This window comes from Emiliania huxleyi (genome assembly GCF_000372725.1).
Source record: "Emiliania huxleyi CCMP1516 chromosome Unknown EMIHUscaffold_16, whole genome shotgun sequence".
Classification (NCBI taxonomy): domain Eukaryota; phylum Haptophyta; order Isochrysidales; family Noelaerhabdaceae; genus Emiliania; species Emiliania huxleyi.
The window spans coordinates 313210-330767 of NW_005200982.1; the positions used below are offsets into that span (position 1 = coordinate 313210).

Below are 17558 nucleotides of genomic sequence, written 5' to 3' on the forward strand. Positions count from 1 at the left end.
CCCCGGCGGCCGCCGTGCAGGAGGCCGCCGGGGCGCACCAAACGGCCCCTCGCGACCTCCAGGTGGGCCACCACAGCCCGTCCCGGTGGCACGGGTGCCGCCGCGCACCCGACCGACGCCCCCGGCCCGCCAGCTCCCGCTCTGGGGGGCTTCACACCTCCGCCAGCGAGCCGCAGCGCGCCCCCCTTTCGCGCACCGCGGCCGCACGCCCGAGAAGTGGCCGAAGGGCGACCTACGCGGCACTAAAATCACGACTAGAAGCGCCGCCCGCCAGCAGGCAGCTTGCCCGCCGCGCGCCGCGCGCCGCCGCAGCCCCCGGCCGGCGCTGGAAGGGCTATGCCGGCCGGTAGCCGCCGTCGCGCCGCCCGGCGGCCGCGTGGGCCGCAGCGGTTGGGGCGGCGGCGCCAGGACGCCCCGAGCGGAGCTGTGAAGAGCCTGGGGCGCGGGGTGGGGGTCGGGGAGGGCGACGTGGGCGATGGTGGTGGCGTGGGTGCGCGGGGCCGGCGTGTGGGAGCGCGGGGAGGTCGGTGGTGGTGTGTGGAAGGTGAGGCTAGAACGCAGGAGGCCGGCAGGCAGAGGCGGCGTGGCGGCGCGTCGGCGGCGGTGAGAGCGGAGGGGAGGGCGGTGGGGAGGGCGGTGGGGAGGGCGGTGACGTTGGCGGCGGCGAGGCCAGTCGCGTGGGCGGCGGCGAGGCAGGTGGCGGGGCAGGAGGCGGCCCGGAGGGCGGCAGCGGCGGCGCGGCGGTAGCGGCGCCGGGCGGGAGGGTGGGTCGGCGGCAGCGTTGGCGAGGCGGCGGCGCGGGTGGCAGTGGCGAGGGCGGCGGTGCGGGTGGGCGGGAGGCGGCCGCCAACGGTGGCGGTGGCGGCCGGGCCATCGGCGGCGGGCGGCGCGGCGGTAGGGGCGGCAGCGGGGCAACGCCGCGAGGTGGCAAGGGAGGAGGGGGGGGGGGGGGGGAGGCTCGCCTGCGCCCTCGACCCGCGAGAGCCGGTGCCGTCATGCCCTCGAACGCGACGGGGGGCGCCCTCCTGCCGCAAGCGGCGGCTGGCCGCCACCTCAAAGGAGCCTCTTGCACGCAAAACACCCGCTCGGTGACGCCTGAAGGGGGGGCGGTGCAGGGGGGAGAAGATGAGGGCGTCACCGAGCGTGTGGTGCTGCCGGGAAGTTGGTGGGCGGGGCACGGATGCACCTCAAATACGAGCGAGTAGCGGGAAGACCGCCCGCTACTCCGGCGGGAGAGTGCTCCCCCGCCGCCCCCTGGGTCACCCCGAGTGACCTCGCAGCCCACGCCGTGAGGCGCTGCTGTCAGGGGGAAGGGTGGGGCGCGTGCGAAGCCGCTGGGAAAAGACGGCCAGGAGCCCAGGAGCGGCCGGAGCCGGCGGGCGCCGCCGCCGTCGCCCAGCTGGCCCGCTCTGCACGGCACGTGCGCGCGCGCGCGCCAAAAGCCCGCTCCTGGGTCTCAATGGGGCTGGGGTCGAAGAGGAACACGAGGAGGGCGAAGACGAGCACCTCCGAGGCGCTGGCTTGGTCGTTGCCGGACTCGACGGAACCTCTCGCCCGAGGAGGTGACGGCAGGCAGAAGTTTTTCTCCTGCGTAGGCGCGCGAGCGAGCGTCAGCGCGCCGAGGGCCATTACGTGAGAGAACGTGATCTGTGGCCGCGCGCACCGGGTCGGCCAGGAAGAGCATCGCCGAGGGAAGCGACGAGCGCCCGGGCGGCCCCGGGGAGCGCCGCGTCCGAGCCCCAGGTCTGCCCAAGTACCTATCCACCATCTCTGGACATGTTCAGGCCAAGCTGCCATGGCCGACTCGGGGTACCCCGCGCCACCCGGGCGACTCGATGGCCGCCTCCGCGGCGGCGGCGTCCGGCTGCAGCTCCATCGCCAGGGCCAAGCAGTCAGGGCCCTGAGGCCCCCAAGCAGTGCAAACATCCATAGCTTCCATGCCTCGAGGAGCGATCTACCGGTTGTCACCGTCATCCTAGACGCCGAACGAAAACGCCTCTCAAACGCCTCGAGTGGTCGAGATTCAGTTTGGGTTTGGGGCTTGGAAAATCAATGTTTTAGTGGACCATATCCCCCCCTACTAAGGGTAAGGCGCCACCTGCTTTTTTCTCCTTTTCAGCCCGGCTCCTACGCTACGCCCTCGTACACCACCCTCTCCGTATCCTCGCATTTCGGGTCCTCACGCGCGGCCGCGATCCAGTGCGGCGCCTCCTGTCCCACGCCAGCTCGTATCCGGCTCCACATCCCGAGCGAGTCGTTGGCAAGCCTGCAGATGCGATACGGGGCCGGCTCAGTAGCGTGGGAAGGAGTGTGTGCGCGCACTCCACACCACACACACACACACACACACACACACACACACACACACACACACACACACACACACACACACACACACACACACACACACACACACACACACACACACACAACGCGCACACACACACACACACACACACAACGCGCACCTCGCGCCGATCCTGCTCTTCGCCGACAGCTGCTTGCTGAGCATGCGAGTGATTGTGCCCCAAACCTGTAGGGCAGCGGGGTTGTAGCTGGTTGAGCGTGGGCTGCGCGCAGCGGCGCCGCAGGCACCGTGGCAGAGCACACCAGCGGGCCCGCAATGAAGAAGAGCCAGTCGATGGCGCGCTTTGGCGCAAAGGGCAACGGTGGCAGAGCAGCAAAGTCGATCGCGTAGCGGATCTCAAGCTTTGTGCCACCCCGCACGGGCGTGAAGCGAATCGCAAGCGTCCCGTCGATCGGGACCAGACGCAGCTTCCGCGCCCAAGGCGGCAGCCTGGTCTTTTCGATCTCTGTGTCGGTAGTCGCATCGACGTGAAAGACGCCGTCGTTTGCAAGGCGGTCGATGTCAGCTTGGAGGTCCAAGACGGCACCAATCCGTGGCAGGGGCCAAGGCAGGGCAGCCTCGAGCACGCCAGTGAAGGCACACGCCTCCGCGTCGAGCGCGAGGAAGGCAGAGCGCGGGACCAGAGGGTGCCAGGTCGGCAACAGGTCCACCTCACCAAAGATGCAAGCCATCTCAGCGACCCCGTGAGGGGCGGTGGCCTCGATCCTGCACTCGCAGCCGCCACATCGCCCTTGCGCGCATCGACCTCGAGTGTACACTTGCAGGCCGTATTTGGTCCCCACCCCCGCGGATGACACCAACTTCCAGCCGCTATCGTCGCCGCCCTCCTCGTCCGGGCCACCGCCGGGAGCGAAGCTGTGTCGCGCAGCGTCCTGAGTTGCAGCGATGCTCATGACCTTGCGGCCCGGCCTCCAACTCGCCGCGAGAAGGGCGGCGGAGACCGAGAACAGGAGGAGCAGGGCATCGACGGCAGCTAGCACATGCCACGCTCGCAACTCGAGCTCAAGCTCGACGACGTCCGAGTGCGGCTCCGAGTACGGCCCATCCAGTGCGATGTGGGGAGGATATTCGTAAATCTCTCCGACTCCGACGAATGTGGCGGCCTCCATTGTGTGTAGTGCTGCCAACCTTGAGGCCAACCTTGAGGACTCGTCTGATTTCCTTCTCGGTCCCTCGAATGAGCGCCTTTTTTTTTTATTGGTGTTGTTGCTCATCTGAGATTTTTGTTTGGGTCGAGCAGAGAGAGAGAGAGAGAGAGAGAGAGAGAGAGAGAGAGAGAGAGAGAGAGAGAGAGAGAGAGAGAGAGAGAGAGAGAGAGGAGAGAGAAGAGAGAGAGAGATTTGGATCATTTGTTTTGTAGGTATTTGTTTGAAAACCAACAAGAAATCGCGACTCGCACAGTCTCAGCGATTTGGACTCGGCAGCAGCAGCTTGTCAGCACTCTTCAGCCCGTCTGCCGAAGCTGGGCCTGGCCCTGGGCTTTCCGCGTCTTTCGGCACCGCGTCTTTGTGCTTTCCGCGTCGATGGATGGCGGCACCGACCGGCGCAGACACCACCGGAAGTTCAAAAGGACGAGAGAGGACTTAAAGGAAGCTTCTTCTTTTATAAATAGAGCAGGCATCTCCAGGAGAGATGGGCGACGGCCGACGCACGAACACAGAGGCACAGTGCGCACCCCGCCCCGCTCGCAGGGGGCTGGCAGGGCGTGCATCACACACACAGGGACTGTGTGACTCCTTCCTCGGGTTTCTGGGACTCTTGACGAGATGTGCTAGTCGCTATTCTCCGACGATTCCGACATGACACATGTCTGACGGGCAGTTCGTTCGGGCTCGAGTGAGAGCCGCGGTCGCGGTCGCGAGCGCGCGGGGCCTGGCTAGGGCTGCCGGGCGTGATCTCGCTCGACCCACGCGCCGGAGCGCGAGTAGTGCTTGATCAGCCGGGCCTCGCCGCAGTCTTCCAAATTCTTTTGTATGTTTCAAGAAAGAAAGAAAAGCAGGCAACCAGGTTCTTCTTTCTTTCTCTTTTTGCTCGAAGAATTCTTTTGTACCCTGGTTTGCCTGTGATAGTGCTAGCACGCGCCAGTCCGCACCTGTGTCGAGCCTCTCTGCTGTGAGAGGGAGTTGCTGTCGTTATGCCGGAAGAATTCTTTTGTATCCTGCTTGGTGTCCGCCTGATATGCGTCGGTCCCTCGGCAGTGCACGGCGACTACTGGTGGCGCGCCGCCTCCACACGCGGCACGAGCCCGGCGCCATCTCCATGGACACGGCCGTCCTCGAGTATGCGGTCGACGAGGAGGCAGGAGTCCTCGACATCCAGCACACGCGCACGCCGCCCGAGATGCGCGGGCAGGGCGTGGCCGAGAAGCTGTGCGATGCGGCCTTTGAGCACGCTCGCGGCGCGTCGCTCCGTGTCCTGCCCTCGTGCTCGTATGTGAGCGACCGCTATCTGCCCAAGCACTCCGAGGCGCAGGGCATCGCGGTGAGGTCGGTCGACAGCGCGACGCCGGGCCTCTGCATATGCGTCTCGTGGCTCGGCGTCGCGAGCCTGCGACTCGTCGATGCCAGGCGGCGCAACCCGCTGACTGCGGCTCTCCTCGCCAAGCTCCAGAGCTTTCTGGGCGCGTGCGCTGCCATGGAGGTGACGCACGGCGGGCCGCTGCCAGAGGTGCGCACCCTCCTCCTCGAGAGCACAGGCCCGGTCTTCAGCTCGGGCCACGACTTCAACGACTTCCACGAGGCGCCGGCCGCCGAGCAGCGGCGCGTGCTCGAGATGTGCGCCGACGTCAACGCGCTGCTGGCCGAGGTGCCGCAGGTGAGCGTGGCGGCGGTGAGCGGCGCGTGCGTGGCGGGCGGCGCGCAGCTGGCGGCCTCGTGTGACCTCGTGATCGCGCGCGACGACGCGCGCTTCTGCCTGCCCGGCGTGCGCACGGGCGGCTTCTGCCACACGCCCGCGGTGGCGGTCGGCGCGCGCGTCGCGCCGCGCAAGGCGCTCGAGCTCGCGCTGCTCGCGTCCGACGTCGACGCAGTCGAGGCCGAACGCATCGGCCTCGCCAACTCGGTGGTCCCTTCGGCGGAGTGGGCGAGCGCCGTCGAGCAGACGGTCAACCAGCTGGCGCGCACCTTCAGCAAGTCGGTCGCGGACGGCAAGCGGACCTTTTACCGCCAGGCAGCCGCGCCCGCCCTTCGTGACCGGTACGCTGTCGCCACCGACACGATGGTCGACATGTTCTCGTCCCCAGCCTATCAGGAGAGCATGGCCGCCTTCTTGAGGCGAAAGGAGTGAGCGGAGCGCGGCGCACACCGAACACCGCGTTGGTTTATACTTTATTGCGTAGTGGCTAGTGCGGTGACCGGTGTGCGGAGTGCGCGTACACACGTACACAGCGGGGGCAGGGCGTTAGCAGCTCACGAAAAGCACTATTATAGTCTATTATAGCATACACACTACTCTGGAAAAGAGGGGAACCGTCGTTTTTTGATTCGAAGCTGGGCACAAGCTCGACAGGCGAGCAGCAATATTGTGAGAGTCAGAGATCGGGCCCTCGCCGGGCGCACGTCGCAATGCCCGTGCGCCTCCCCGCACCTCACCTCGAAGTGCGTGCGCGCGGGCCGCGACGACCGGAGCGGCTACCTAGGCGGGCTGCTGGCGCTGCCTCTTCGCAGCCGCGTCGCCCTCTTCCGGCGCCCTCTTGACGAGGTCGTCCGAGTCGGCAGGCGCGGAGATGATGTCGCCGCTGTCCATGGTGATCTGAGGAGGGGCGGGTCGGCGCTGGTCGGCGCTGCGGCGTCGGCTCAGGAGGCGGGCGGGGAGGGTGGCGGGCGCAGACCTGGTAGGGCGCAACCATGCCTGGCAGGGGAGCGGGAGGCGAGGTGAGGCGAGGGCGGCGCTCCGGCGGGCGCTCGCGGGCTGTGGCGTGCTAGCGGCCGACGGGCAGCGTCGCGGGCACGGCCACCGGGGTCCATGTCCTCCGATCGCCACATGAGCTGGGTGATCGTGCCCTTGACGTAGCCGTTTGCGTCGGCGTCTGGGTCGCCCGCCAGGTGGCACATCACCCGGTCGCCCACCTGGAAGCGGAGCGCCTGCAGCTTCTTCTCCAGGTTGGCCGGCGTCGCGAGGCACGCCTCGAAGCGCGCCTTGAGCTCGGCGGCGTCGAGGTTCTTGCCGATGAAGACGAGCTTGCTCTCGCGCGGCTCGTCCTCCTCCCACGGCTCGGTGAAGTCCCCGTTGAAAATCATGTGCACCGCGTGGTAGACGAAGCGCTGCTCCGCGTGTGCGATGTGCAGCACGCCCTTCATCCGGTAGATGTCGGCGCCTTGGGTCTTGAGCATCCCGCCGATCCAGTCCTCGATGGCGGCAAGGTCGAGCGGCGTGCTCTCCTCCGTGAGCGCGACGCTGCTCACCGAAGTGTCGTGCTCGTGCTCGCCGTTCGTGTTGAGGAACTCGGGGTCCATCTCGATGACGCGCTTCAGGTCGAAAGCGCCGATGTCGAGGACCCAGTCGGGCGACACCTCCGCCTTGGTGCAGCGCTGGACGGGCGCCTGCGAGTTGATCGACTTGAGCCGCTTCTCCACCTGCCCGACCGCGATCCGGGGGACGCGTCAGCCGCGCGTCCGCGCGAGCGGTCGGCCGCCGCGCCGCGTCGCCGCGCCCGCTCGAGGTCCGCCTCGCTCACGAGGTCGGTCTTGTTGAGCAGGATGCGGTCCGCGAAGGCGACCTGCTCCACCGCCTCGTTCTCGGCGCCCTCGGGCTTCTCCTCGTCGAGGTGCTGCTCGATGTGCTTTGCGTCCACCAGCGTCACGATCCCGTCCAGCCTGGCGAACGCCTTGACCTGCGCGGCGACGCGGCCCGTGAGCCAAGAGAGCTCCGGTGGCGAGCGCGACGCGGCTGCGCACACGCGGCGCGCCTTATCGTCGACGAAGAAGGTCTGTGCAACAGGCGCCGGGTCCGCCATGCCGGTCCTACGGACGTGCCGCTGAGATGTCGTGGACGCCGCGTGGCACTCGGTCGCGGCCTTTGCCGGGGCACGTCTCAATGATGATGCCGTCGAGCTTGAGCGTGCCGGCCTGGAGTGGCGGCTTGGGTAGTGAGAGGCTTCCCTGGTACCCCGTGTTGCGTGTCAAAAATGTCACTGTGCTGTCGCCGGGGTTGTGCTATGGTGTGAGAGGCGGCAAGAGAGGAGAGAGGTGGCGGTGAGGCCAAGAGAGTCGCCTTGACACGCTTGGCGAGCTTCTCAAGCACGACGATCAGGTCCTGCCGGACCGTGCAGCAGATGCAGCCGTTCATCATCTCAATAATGTCCTCGTCGGCCTGCATCTTGGTGTTCTTCGACAGCAGCTCATCATCCACGCCGACTTCGCCAAACTCATTCTCGATGACGGCAATCTTCTTCCCGTGCGTTGCGGTCAGGATGTGGTTGAGCAGGGTGGTCTTTCCGCTCCCCAAGAAGCCTGTCAGGACCGTCACTGGGACTAGTGGGATGGAGGAATCCGCCATCTTAGTGGGGCGGGAGCATGCACAGAGGGTGCTCGAGAGTTTAGAGAAAACAACCCTCACAGCGCACAGGCTCGACACAGGTGCGAACTGGCGCGTGCTAGTACTATCACCGGCACACCACCGGAGCCGCCTAAGCGACTCCGTTAAGAACGGCAATTCACTTAGCTCCGTGCACAATGCCGCTGTCCCCGCACGCTAGCTCGTTCACCGAAAAGAGTTTTCGAAAGAGAATTTACTGGCGCACGACTGCGGTTGTGTGTGCGGGGCGGCTACTGCACTCCAAGTGCTCCAAGTGCACGACACTGGGCACGGGACTGGCGCGCACTGGCACTAACACAGGTACACCAGAGAAGAGAAAGCGGATACGCAAACAACAAGAATTTTACAACAAACCTCCCTCGCACGACACCACAACGCACTCTCTCACATTACAAGCGATCCCACGGCAGCGACTCTGTCTGAGGGAGGGAAGGGTGTAGAGATAGAGGATGTAGAGTGTACATGTAGAGCGCTGTGAGCTGTATAGAGCTGTAGAGCGCTCTGGAGCGCTGAGAGCTGTAGATAGAGCTCTAGACTACATCCGGGACGAAGCGCCTCCGTTGTAGAGCGATGTATGTAGAGCGCGATTTTGCTGTGTAGAGTTTGTTGTAGAGGCTCTACAGCCAAACCGCCGGGAAGGCAGTGACTCAAAGAGGTCGAGCCGCGCTAATGGGGTGTCTCCGAGCTTACTGGAGCTCTGATGGACGGCCGCCCTGACTATCACTGACACACACAGAGAGTCACTCTTGACGGCACACAACACCCTGTAACTGCGTCATGACCAGCCTGCCATGCGTCGCCGGTGCCGCATGCGTCGCAGTGCTTCTTTAGCAGGCGGTGGACTGTCGGCTGCGAGGACGGTCGCATTTGCGCGAGGCGACGGGAGCATTGCTGCGCGTTGCATGCGCCATGACTCGCGCCAGCGCGTGCGGGAGCTCCTGGCTGAGCGTTGAGTCCAGGCGAGTTGCGCTGGCCACGATCGCTACGCCGAGCCGAGCTGACGCGCCGAGGCGCCGGCCAGTCGCAGCCGTGAGGCATGCCACAGCAGCAGAGGCAGGCCTGCCACCCATTGGGCGGGCAGACAGAAGGCCAGGGCAGCACTGGCAAGTCGTTGTAGAGCGCCTTGAGCACTTGAGCACTGGATAGGGTCGATTCCGCATGGTACGGGACCCCTCAGAGCGCCTCTACATCGCTCTACAACGCAGGCGCTTCGTCACGCGGCGGAGATGTAGAGCTCTACAGCTCTACAGCGCTCTACGTGCTCTACAGCTCTACAGCGCTCGTCTACACTCTCATCCTCTACACCCTCCCTGCGGGGACTACATGATCCGTCCGTTGTACACATTCTACAACTACATACGTCAGATACCTCGTGTCGCGTGTGTGTGGAGAGAAGTTCACCTTTCCTTACAGTACCTATAGCACGTACGCAGCGTACAAATTTTCTTACCAAAAATGTGCACCGGCAAGATCGCCCCGCCCCGTGGGTGGCCTATAGAGTGGGTGGCCGGACACGCCACACACGCGTTGTCCGTGCGAGCGAGGCCGAGGGGAGATGTGGGCGCGCGCCGACCCCGGTCTCCCAGGCGTTCTATGCTTATGGACCACAGTGAGGTGTAGAAGTTCACCCCGCTTCAAACCACAGTTAGACACGCGTGCACGCACATGAAAAATAGTTTGGTTCGCCAGCGGCGAGCGGCCATCACGACAGCTCACCCAGAACTGTGAGCAGACCGTCGCTGACGTGCAACGCTCGGACATCAAAGGGAACGCTCTCACCCACGGCGGGCATTGCGCCATCCGCGAACCCGTTCGATCTGCCCCCGCCCCCGCCCCCGCCCCCGCCGCCGCCGTCCTCCCCGCTGCCGCCTGCCGGGGCGTCGCCCGCCGCAGCGTCTGCTGCGGCGGTGCGGTGCGGTATAGTCACATTGACGAGTCCGTGGGCGAGCAGCGCGAGGTGGTCAGAGCCTGCGCGAGAGCGGGGAGGGGAAGGCTAGGTACACGTGCCCACACAGACCGGGCGGCGGGAACACGTCTCCAGGCACACAACGCGGGGTCGCGAGGGCCAGGCAAGCCCTCGCTCCTCAACGCCCAGACAGGCGGGAGCTGGCGGCATGGCACTCAGGCAAAAGCACGACCCCGGGCCCCAGAACGCACAGCACAGAGGCGCGCCGAGCCCGCCGCCGACGCACTGCCACCCCACCGCCCCACACGCGCGCGTGGCTGCCATCAGACAAATGCCTCAGAGTCATCAGCCGGCGGCGCGGGTCCCCCCAGCGCCGCCTCTGACTCGTCATCTTCTGGTCCTCCCCTGGCGGGCGTGCATCTCTCCCCATATCTCCCCATGTCTCCCCATATCTCTTCATAGCTCCCCGTCTCTCTAGCGCCGCGCCGCGCGGGTGCGACAGAGCGCGACGCGCTGCAGGGTACCCGCCCCTCTTCCGCCACACAGCCGGGCAGCCGACGCGCGGTGTTTAAGGTGATCTGGCCATGGCCGGCGGTGTCCAAGGCGGCGTGGCCATTGCCGGCACTCGGGCAGCTGATGTGTGGTGTCCAAGGTGATTTGGCCATGGCCGGCACTCGGGTGTCGCTTGCCATCTCTTGCCATCTAGCTGCGCGCGCCGTGGCGGAGGACGGTCGCCTCCATCCGCTGGCCGACCTCGGGCGCAAAGACGAGCAGCCGCACCTGCCACCCGAGGGCCACCCGTCTCGGATTTGAGAGAAGGAGAGAAGGAGTGGCCACAGGGTGGCAGAGGCACTGGAGCCGGCGCCTCGATGGGCACAAACACAACGGGCGCATCGGAGGAGATGACGGCGAGGTCGCTCTTGATGGCCAGCCGGTCAAACATCAGCGCCACCCCGCCCAGGGACGTGTTGTACCTGCAGCAAGCACCCGCGCCGGTCAGGGGTGGCCGGCAGGGAGAGCCGCAGAGCGTCTCGCGCCGGAGCATCGAGTTCCCGAGCTGCTCGCCGATGCCAGCTCGCACGTCGGCGAGGTGGGCCGGGCTGAGCTGCATGGAGAACTTGCAGTGGATCCACTTGAGCGAGGAAGAAGCCTCGCTGGGCGCAGGCATGTGGGGCCCAACAGTACCGCACGGCGTCGTGCCGTAGAAAGGGTGATGTACCAGTGTTAGTGCCAGGTGCGCGCCACCCGTGCCCAGAAGAGAAAGAAAGAAAAGGCACGCGCTATAGTCCCGTGCCCAGTGTAGTGCGTAGAATTTGTAAAATTCTTTTTCCACCCGGTGGCTTGAGAGGACATGTCTCACCGGGGAGGCCTCCCTACCTCGCTCGCTCGCACGCGAGGCAGCAGAGACGAAGGTATCGTGAGCGTGCATCTCTGGGAGTGGTTCCAGCTCGGGTACGCCGTAGTCATCACAGCGCGCCACGCGAGCGTACACCAGCTTTAAGACGTACACCAGCTTTAGCGCCGCCGCCACCGCTGTGCACTTTGACCTGTTTGGCGAGCGGCCCGTGGACGGACGGAGCACGAGATCCGCTTGGCAGGGAAGGGCACAGGGCAGGCAGCCGCGAGCGGCAAGTGGCGTCGGCGACGCAGCGAGGACACGATGGTGACGCCCACAGCGCAGCGTGCGCGGCAGCAGCGCCGCCGGCGGCCCCACGCCGCATCAGCGGCGCTCTGAGTCAGTCAGCCTGCGCTCGCTGCACAGCCTGTCGAACAGCCTGCTGAGCACGCTCCCGACGAGCGGCGCGCTATGCGGGCCCGCCGCAGGCGACGCGGGCGGCGAGCCGACGTGCGTGTCGCAGTCGTAGGCAGCGCTGGCGAAGCCAAGGGAACCCGCCGAAAGGAAATAAAAGAAAATATCCGCGAATCGACCTAGGTAGTGGCCGACCTCTTCGCGGCGCGGGTGCACAAGAGCATACATGGCCTCCCTGCGCGCCGAGCCCTGCGAGGCGCCGACGGTGCGTGCGCAGCGGCTGCACCGGACGCTGCAGGACGCCATCTCGGAGGAGGAGGGGGCGGCGGCCGAGCTCGAGCGTGCCGAGGCGGTGCTCCGGCGGGCGGCGGCGAGGGCCAAGGCGAGCCGGACGGCGCTCGCCGAGCGGCTCGACGAGCTGGCCAGCAGGCCGCTGACGGTGACCGTGCTGGAGAAGACGCTCATCGGCGTCACCGTCAACGCACTCCGCAAGCACGCGACGCCGGCCATCGCCGCCAAGAGTGAGCGGCTCGTGCGCGGCTGGAAGACGCTCGTGGAGGGGAGCAAAACGTGGGGCACGCTGGCGACGGGCGGCGCTGCGCCGGCCGGCGCGGCGTCCTCCTCGAGGGCCGAGGCGCTCGCCGACCGCGTCCTCGACGAGGTGCGCGACGAGGACGGCCGCGTCGAGCGGCGGCGAGCGCACCCCGACTCGCTCGAGGACGCGCTGGCGCTGCGCGAGGCGCGAGAGGTGGCGGCTGCCCCCGCCGCGCGCCCGCCGCCCGCCGCGCCGCCCGCCGCCGGCTCACTGCGCCCTCCCGCGGCGACCACAGGCGGAGCGGATGTGGGAGGAGCGGATGGGCGGCGGAGGCAGCGGCGGGGGAGGCGGGGGAGGCGGCGGCGGCCGCGGCGACGGGCGCGACGAGGCGGCTCGGCGGGCGGCGGCCGAGCGGCTGCGCGAGCGCTACCGCTCGATCGAAGAGGCGAAGCGCAGCCGCGAGATTGTCGTCGAGGGCGGCCCCGCGAGGCCGGGCAAGCAGCCGCGCACGGCGGCGGGCGGCCGCCCCAACCTTGTGCAGCACAAGAGGGCGGCGGGCGGCGGCGGGCCTCTGGCCGCGCAGCGGCCGCCGGCGGCCGCGGCGGCCGCGCGGAGGCCAAACGGCGTGCTGTCCAAGCTCAAGCAGCAGGCGCACAAGGTGCGGCAATGAGCACCCTCAACAAGGCGCTAGGCGAGAGAGGGGTCCCGTCTCGCCCGGCCAGAGAGAGCGAGCGAGGTCTGGGCGTGGAGCCCGGCTTTTGGGAGGAGCAGGAGCGCCCCGGTCCCACGGCCCGTCGCGCCGTAAGCGGGATGATTGGACCCACGGCGGCGCGGCACCCCGTGATTTGGTCCGTATTGTGGCGCGCGCAGGCACTTGGAGCACTTGACTCGCCCTTGGAGCGGCCGACTACACGGTGAGCCATACGGACCTTGCAGAAACCTTTTCCTTCTCAGCAGGGCTACACAATGACCCTATAGTGTGGGGGTGTTTCTGGCGAGTTGTGATGAGTAGGATTAGACTAGCCTAGTAGCCCACTAGCCAATGGTATTTTGAAGTTCATATATGAAAACTAGCTGCGGGGCTCGCTAAACGCTCGCCGAGCTCCATGCTGCGCTGCAACACCACCTCCTCACTAATCGTCAGGGGCGCGGAGAGCGCAGTGCACTGCGGTGAGGCTGCGCAGCGGGGGCTCACCCCCTGCACCGCGCTCAGCGGCGCAGGGGAGGGCGGTCGGTGGCGGCGGCGGCGAGGCGCGAGGCGGTGGCGGCGGTGGTGCGGGCGGCGGGATGACAGGGGAGGCGGCGGGATTGACAGGGGAGGCGGCGGCCACGAGCGGAGCGGCGCGAGAAGGGGGGGGGGGGGCGGCGAGGCGCCGGTGAGCGAGGCGCCCGCGCCATCAGAGGGACGCGCCGCTGCGAGATGGAGGGCGGCGGTGACGGAGGCGAGGCGCGAGGCGGCGGCGGCGGCGGCGGCGGCGGCGGGTCTCGGTGAGCGGCGGCGGGAGGAGGAGCAGAGGCGGCGGGAGGAGGAGCAGCGGCGGCGCTCGCTCGCTGTTGACGGGAGCGCTTTTGAGCCTGGGAGCCCATGCCACTGCGACCGGCGTGCCCGGGAACGGAGATCGCGCGCGCGCCGCCACTCACGACGCGCGCGCGATCTTCGCGGAGTCGGGTCCCCAGAGGGAAGCGGTCTTCTCGGCCGACGTCCAGCGGCGCGCAAGGAAGCAGGCGCAGCGGAGGCGGCCTAGCACCGGCTCGGCGCCGGGCGGTTGCGCTGCCCGCGAGCCGCGTCCTGAGCCTCGGCAGCGCGCTGCGCGGCGCGGCGCTCGCGCTGCTGCGGTGCCGAGAGCGGCATGATGGTTCGCCAGCTGAAGCTCGAGACTCCTCGGGTCCGCGAGTTCCTCCGGTCACGCGATAAACCGCGGACAACGCGAGGCCCTTATATCTTTACTAGCTGAGGGGCTCGCTAAACGCTCGCCGAGCCCCATGCTGTGCAACACCACCTCCTCACTAATCGTCAGGGGCGCGTGAGAGCGCAGTGCACTGCGGTGAGGCTGCGCAGCGGGGGCTCGCCCCCTGCACCGCGCTCAGCGGCACAGGGGAGGGCGGTCGGTGGCGGCGGCGGCGAGGCGCGAGGCGGTGGCGGCGGTGGTGCGGGCGGCGGGATGACAGGGGAGGCGGCGGGATTGACAGGGGAGGCGGCGGCCACGAGCGGAGCGGCGCAAGAAGGGGGGGGGGCGGCGGCGAGGCGCCGGTGAGCGAGGCGCCCGCGCCATCAGAGGGACGCGCCGCTGCGAGATGGAGGGCGGCGGTGACGGAGGCGAGGCGCGAGGCGGCGGCGGCGGCGGCGGCGGCGGCGGCGGCGAACGGCGGCACCGAGTCTCGGTGAGCGGCGGCGGGAGGAGGAGCAGCGGCGGCGCTCGCTCGCTGTTGGCGGGAGCGCTTTTGAGCCTGGGAGCCCATGCCACTGCGACCGGCGTGCCCGGGAACGGAGATCGCGCGCGCGCCGCCACTCACGACGCGCGCGCGATCTTCGCGGAGTCGGGTCCCCAGAGGGAAGCGGTCTTCTCGGCCGACGTCCAGCGGCGCGCAAGGAAGCAGGCGCAGCGGAGGCGGCCTAGCACCGGCTCGGCGCCGGGCGGTTGCGCTGCCCGCGAGCCGCGTCCTGAGCCTCGGCAGCGCGCTTCGCGGCGCGGCGCTCGCGCTGCTTCTGTGCCGAGAGCGGCATGATGTCTCGCCAGCTGAAGCTCGAGACTCCTCGGTATCGCGAATTCCGCAGGTCACGGGATAAGCGGCGGACGACGCGAGGCCCATATATCTTTAGAGATCCAACTTGCCTTATGTGCACGTCTCCGCGGCGGCGGCCCGGAGGCGGCCCGGCGGAGCGGTCAGAGCAGCACTGCGCCGGCCGGCGATCGACCCTCGACTATACCACGGGCTCTATTGAATGGCCTCAAGGTGCTCTCTAGGGCTGCCCTATTCCGCTCGCCCGGCTACGTCGCTGAGCTTCGAAGGAAAAGGTTTCGCTCGGCACGGCGTCGGAGAGCAAACTTCGACGTTCGTCCAATAGTGGAAGCTGGACGCACGTAGGCAAGTGGCCCATGACCAGGCGGGCTGCTGCTCATAATCTGGGCCGTCGGCGCTCGCTCTCGCGCTCTTCATAACGGCTTTGCCCCCTCCCTCCCGCGCCGACGTTGGGCAGCCTGACCACGACAACGCCAGTGCCGCTGGCCTGCAACTCGAGGCGCCTTTGAATGAGCACGAGCCGGTGCGCGGCGGCGGCGCGGGTGATGCAGCCCAAGGTGACGGCGACGGCGGAGGGGGCGGCGGCGGCGGCGGAGGAGGCGGCAGCGGCGGCGATGGCCGCGGGGTCGGCCCGCCCGCCTTTGCTGCTGGTGCTGTGGGCATCATCACAGCTCAGCGGCGGTGTGCGACCAGGGCCAGTGGTAGACTTTCGACGCGGTGAGGCTGCTCTCTGAGCGATGACACTAGCAGGAGCATCATGTGTGTCATCGGAGTCACTTGTATTACGATACCACCACGCCGCCACGCTCGCAAGGGCCGCCTAAGCGCCTAAGCACCCTAAGCACCCCCCGCTTAGGCCGCTTAGGCGCTTAGGCGAGTGACGGCCGGCTGCCAGGGGCCTGGCGTGCCTCCGCCGTGGGCGGGAGAGCCACTCTGCAAGTGGTGTGCGAGCGTGTAGCCTTGAGCGTGCAGTCGGCCGAGCACTTGGAGAGTGCAGTCATTAACCTCACACCCAGCGGGGAGCTAAGAAGCCTTAGGGGACCCCTAGGGTTCTGAGGGCCGGATTTTTTAAGACCTTTTAAGAAACGAGGAGGTTTGGGGGCTTAACTTGCCATTTAAGAGATTGCAGGCACGGGGGGTCCCTCTTTTAAGACCGTTTAAGAAAATCGGCCTCGCCGGCACGCGTCGCTGGGTTCCGCGCCGTTTTCTCCAATACTGCCGTTATTAGGCCCGCAGAAGCCATACTCGCATAGGGGACGCGTGCTAGCTGACTGTAGCCAGCTTCCCGGCCTCCGGCGTCTACCGGGAGCCTCCCGGACCATCGACCTCGGGAGCTCTCCCGCACCGTTTAAGCGTTTAAGACCGTTTAAGGAATTGGCGGCCCAGCAGCTCTTAAAACTTGCCATGGCAAGTTTTAAGCCGTTTAAGCCGCAGGCGCCCCAGGGCCCACCCTTTTAAGCCTAGGGGTCCCCTAAGTAAGAAGCGCACCCAGCGGGCCGGATGCTCGGGGGCGGGCTACGGGCAAGAGAGCCCTGAGACCCCTAGGTCGAACCCCTAGGGGGGTGCGCCCGGTCGCAGGCGGCAGGGGAAAGGCAAAGGGGGCCGTAAAGGCGTAAAGTAAACTCTAAACAGAAAACACGGCTGCACACGCGGGCGGTCTCGCTCGAGGGTTGCGGTGCTTGGTCTGCGCTTTGGGTTTCCCCCAGCGGCGGAGCGCCCCCTCTACTAGGAGTGCGGGTGGGGAGGCCCTAAAACGGCGGGAGGGGTGGGGAGGTGCGGGGGTGCCGCTGCGTGGGGGTGTCGTCTGTCGAGGGGTCGGGAGGGCGAGGGAGGCGAGACACGGCGAGAGCCGAGACCGAGAGTGCGGACCGTGACCTAAAGGGAAAGCTTCCTAGGACCCTCAGAGTTGACCAGGGGTTGTGCGCTGAGCCCTCCTGCTCGGCTCCAGCCAGTAGACAAGTCGTGTCATCAACAGAGTAGAGAAGGATCTGACCTCGGGGCCGATGTGACCAAGCGCTGGTGGCGTGGTTTTACCTCACACCCATGGTCTCACAGTGTGCCGGCAGTCGCCGAGCTCACACAAGCCGCAGAACAAGTGACTGAGGGCCACCGAAGTCGCCGTCGAGGTTCGCTGCGCGCGGCGCAGCGGGTCAGGGACACCATCACACCGACGAGTGCGTTGGACTTTTCACTCCGGACAAAGACGGCCACACACACACACGCACACGAGCTGCGGTCGTGTGGCCGTCATAGCGGCGAGGCGCGGGATGTCTGTGGCGAAGTGGGTCGCGTCCCTGGATTTCCTCAACTCACGGTCCTTCGCCCGTGAGGGCTGGCCAAAGGCGAGGCGTAGGAGGGCTCGTGAGGGCTTGGGAGGGGTGGAGAGCTCGGAGGGGTCGGAGGGCTCGGAGGGCAGAGAGGCACGAGGGTGGCGCTGGTGGGCGAGTGAGGGCTCGGTCGGGAAGGCTCACAAGGGATGGAGTGCTCGGAGGGCTCGCGAGGGGCGTAGGGGCGAGCCGCCGAGCCGGGCTCAGGGGGCTCGGAGGAATGCGCGTGGCGAGCTCGCGGAGCACTCGAGCACTTGTGAGCCTGCGAGACAGAGCGATCGAGCGCTCACTAGCGCAACAGTGGTGCCTTTGTGCCTTCCGAGCCCTCGGACCCTTCGGAGCTCTCGAGCTCTCCAAAGCTCTCAAGAGCTCTCGAGCGCTTCGACTTTGGGCAG

General features: G+C 67.2%; 8 protein-coding genes across 8 annotated transcripts; 5 read left to right on the forward strand and 3 right to left on the reverse strand.

Moving 5' to 3' along the window:
- Nucleotides 1–2059: 2059 nt before the first annotated feature.
- Nucleotides 2060–3520, reverse strand: EMIHUDRAFT_434042 (hypothetical protein). The gene is made up of 2 exons (XM_005785499.1): nt 2611–3520; nt 2060–2533 (listed from the first exon to the last, which is right to left on the reverse strand). The coding sequence occupies exons 1-2, from the start codon at nt 3475–3477 to the stop codon at nt 2291–2293; spliced, it is 1110 nt and encodes a 369-aa protein (XP_005785556.1). The 5' UTR covers nt 3478–3520; the 3' UTR covers nt 2060–2290.
- A 1107-nt stretch (nt 3521–4627) lies between these two features.
- EMIHUDRAFT_63432 (hypothetical protein) lies at nt 4628–4828 on the forward strand (the record flags this gene model as incomplete). Its single annotated transcript, XM_005785500.1, has 1 exon — nt 4628–4828. A coding segment is annotated over one exon (201 nt), but the record flags the coding sequence as incomplete, so codon positions are not given.
- A 174-nt stretch (nt 4829–5002) lies between these two features.
- On the forward strand, nt 5003–5653 carry ECH3 (enoyl-CoA hydratase; the record flags this gene model as incomplete). Its single annotated transcript, XM_005785501.1, has 1 exon — nt 5003–5653. The coding sequence occupies one exon, from the start codon at nt 5003–5005 to the stop codon at nt 5651–5653; it is 651 nt and encodes a 216-aa protein (XP_005785558.1).
- An 827-nt stretch (nt 5654–6480) lies between these two features.
- EMIHUDRAFT_54553 (hypothetical protein) lies at nt 6481–7864 on the reverse strand (the record flags this gene model as incomplete). Its single annotated transcript, XM_005785502.1, has 4 exons — nt 6481–6942; nt 7044–7193; nt 7266–7343; nt 7586–7864. Coding segments are annotated over 4 exons (969 nt in total), but the record flags the coding sequence as incomplete, so codon positions are not given.
- A 1703-nt stretch (nt 7865–9567) lies between these two features.
- Nucleotides 9568–10983, reverse strand: EMIHUDRAFT_434044 (hypothetical protein). Its single transcript, XM_005785503.1, has 4 exons — nt 10847–10983; nt 10675–10783; nt 10526–10589; nt 9568–9871 (listed from the first exon to the last, which is right to left on the reverse strand). Exons 1-4 carry the CDS (start codon nt 10975–10977, stop codon nt 9606–9608), a joined length of 570 nt encoding a protein of 189 aa, XP_005785560.1. The 5' UTR covers nt 10978–10983; the 3' UTR covers nt 9568–9605.
- A 797-nt stretch (nt 10984–11780) lies between these two features.
- Nucleotides 11781–12676, forward strand: EMIHUDRAFT_449414 (hypothetical protein; the record flags this gene model as incomplete). The annotated part of the gene is made up of 3 exons (XM_005785504.1): nt 11781–12112; nt 12194–12307; nt 12390–12676. Coding segments are annotated over exons 1-3 (726 nt in total), but the record flags the coding sequence as incomplete, so codon positions are not given.
- A 485-nt stretch (nt 12677–13161) lies between these two features.
- EMIHUDRAFT_434046 (hypothetical protein) lies at nt 13162–13949 on the forward strand. Its single transcript, XM_005785505.1, has one exon. The coding sequence runs from the start codon at nt 13201–13203 to the stop codon at nt 13837–13839; it is 639 nt and encodes a 212-aa protein (XP_005785562.1). The 5' UTR covers nt 13162–13200; the 3' UTR covers nt 13840–13949.
- Nucleotides 13950–14389: 440 nt separating this feature from the next.
- Nucleotides 14390–14821, forward strand: EMIHUDRAFT_309494 (hypothetical protein; the record flags this gene model as incomplete). Its single annotated transcript, XM_005785506.1, has 1 exon — nt 14390–14821. One exon carries the CDS (start codon nt 14390–14392, stop codon nt 14819–14821), a length of 432 nt encoding a protein of 143 aa, XP_005785563.1.
- Between the last annotated feature and the right edge of the window lie 2737 nt (nt 14822–17558).

What these genes read in the sequence shown, in the direction of transcription:
- EMIHUDRAFT_434046 (XM_005785505.1), top strand. Translation starts at nt 13,201, where the DNA reads ATGCTGCGCTGCAACACCACCTCCTCACTAATCGTCAGGGGCGCGGAG.
- EMIHUDRAFT_434042 (XM_005785499.1), bottom strand. Translation starts at nt 3,477, where the DNA reads ATGGAGGCCGCCACATTCGTCGGAGTCGGAGAGATTTACGAATATCCT. An exon ending in TCTTCATTGCGGGCCCGCTG is followed by an intron (nt 2,534 to 2,610) that starts GTGTGCTCTGCC and finishes GCTGCCCTACAG; the next exon opens with GTTTGGGGCACAATCACTCG.
- EMIHUDRAFT_434044 (XM_005785503.1), bottom strand. Translation starts at nt 10,977, where the DNA reads ATGCCTGCGCCCAGCGAGGCTTCTTCCTCGCTCAAGTGGATCCACTGC. An exon ending in CTCGGGAACTCGATGCTCCG is followed by an intron (nt 10,784 to 10,846) that starts GCGCGAGACGCT and finishes TGCTTGCTGCAG; the next exon opens with GTACAACACGTCCCTGGGCG. An exon ending in TTGTGTTTGTGCCCATCGAG is followed by an intron (nt 10,590 to 10,674) that starts GCGCCGGCTCCA and finishes CTCGGGTGGCAG; the next exon opens with GTGCGGCTGCTCGTCTTTGC.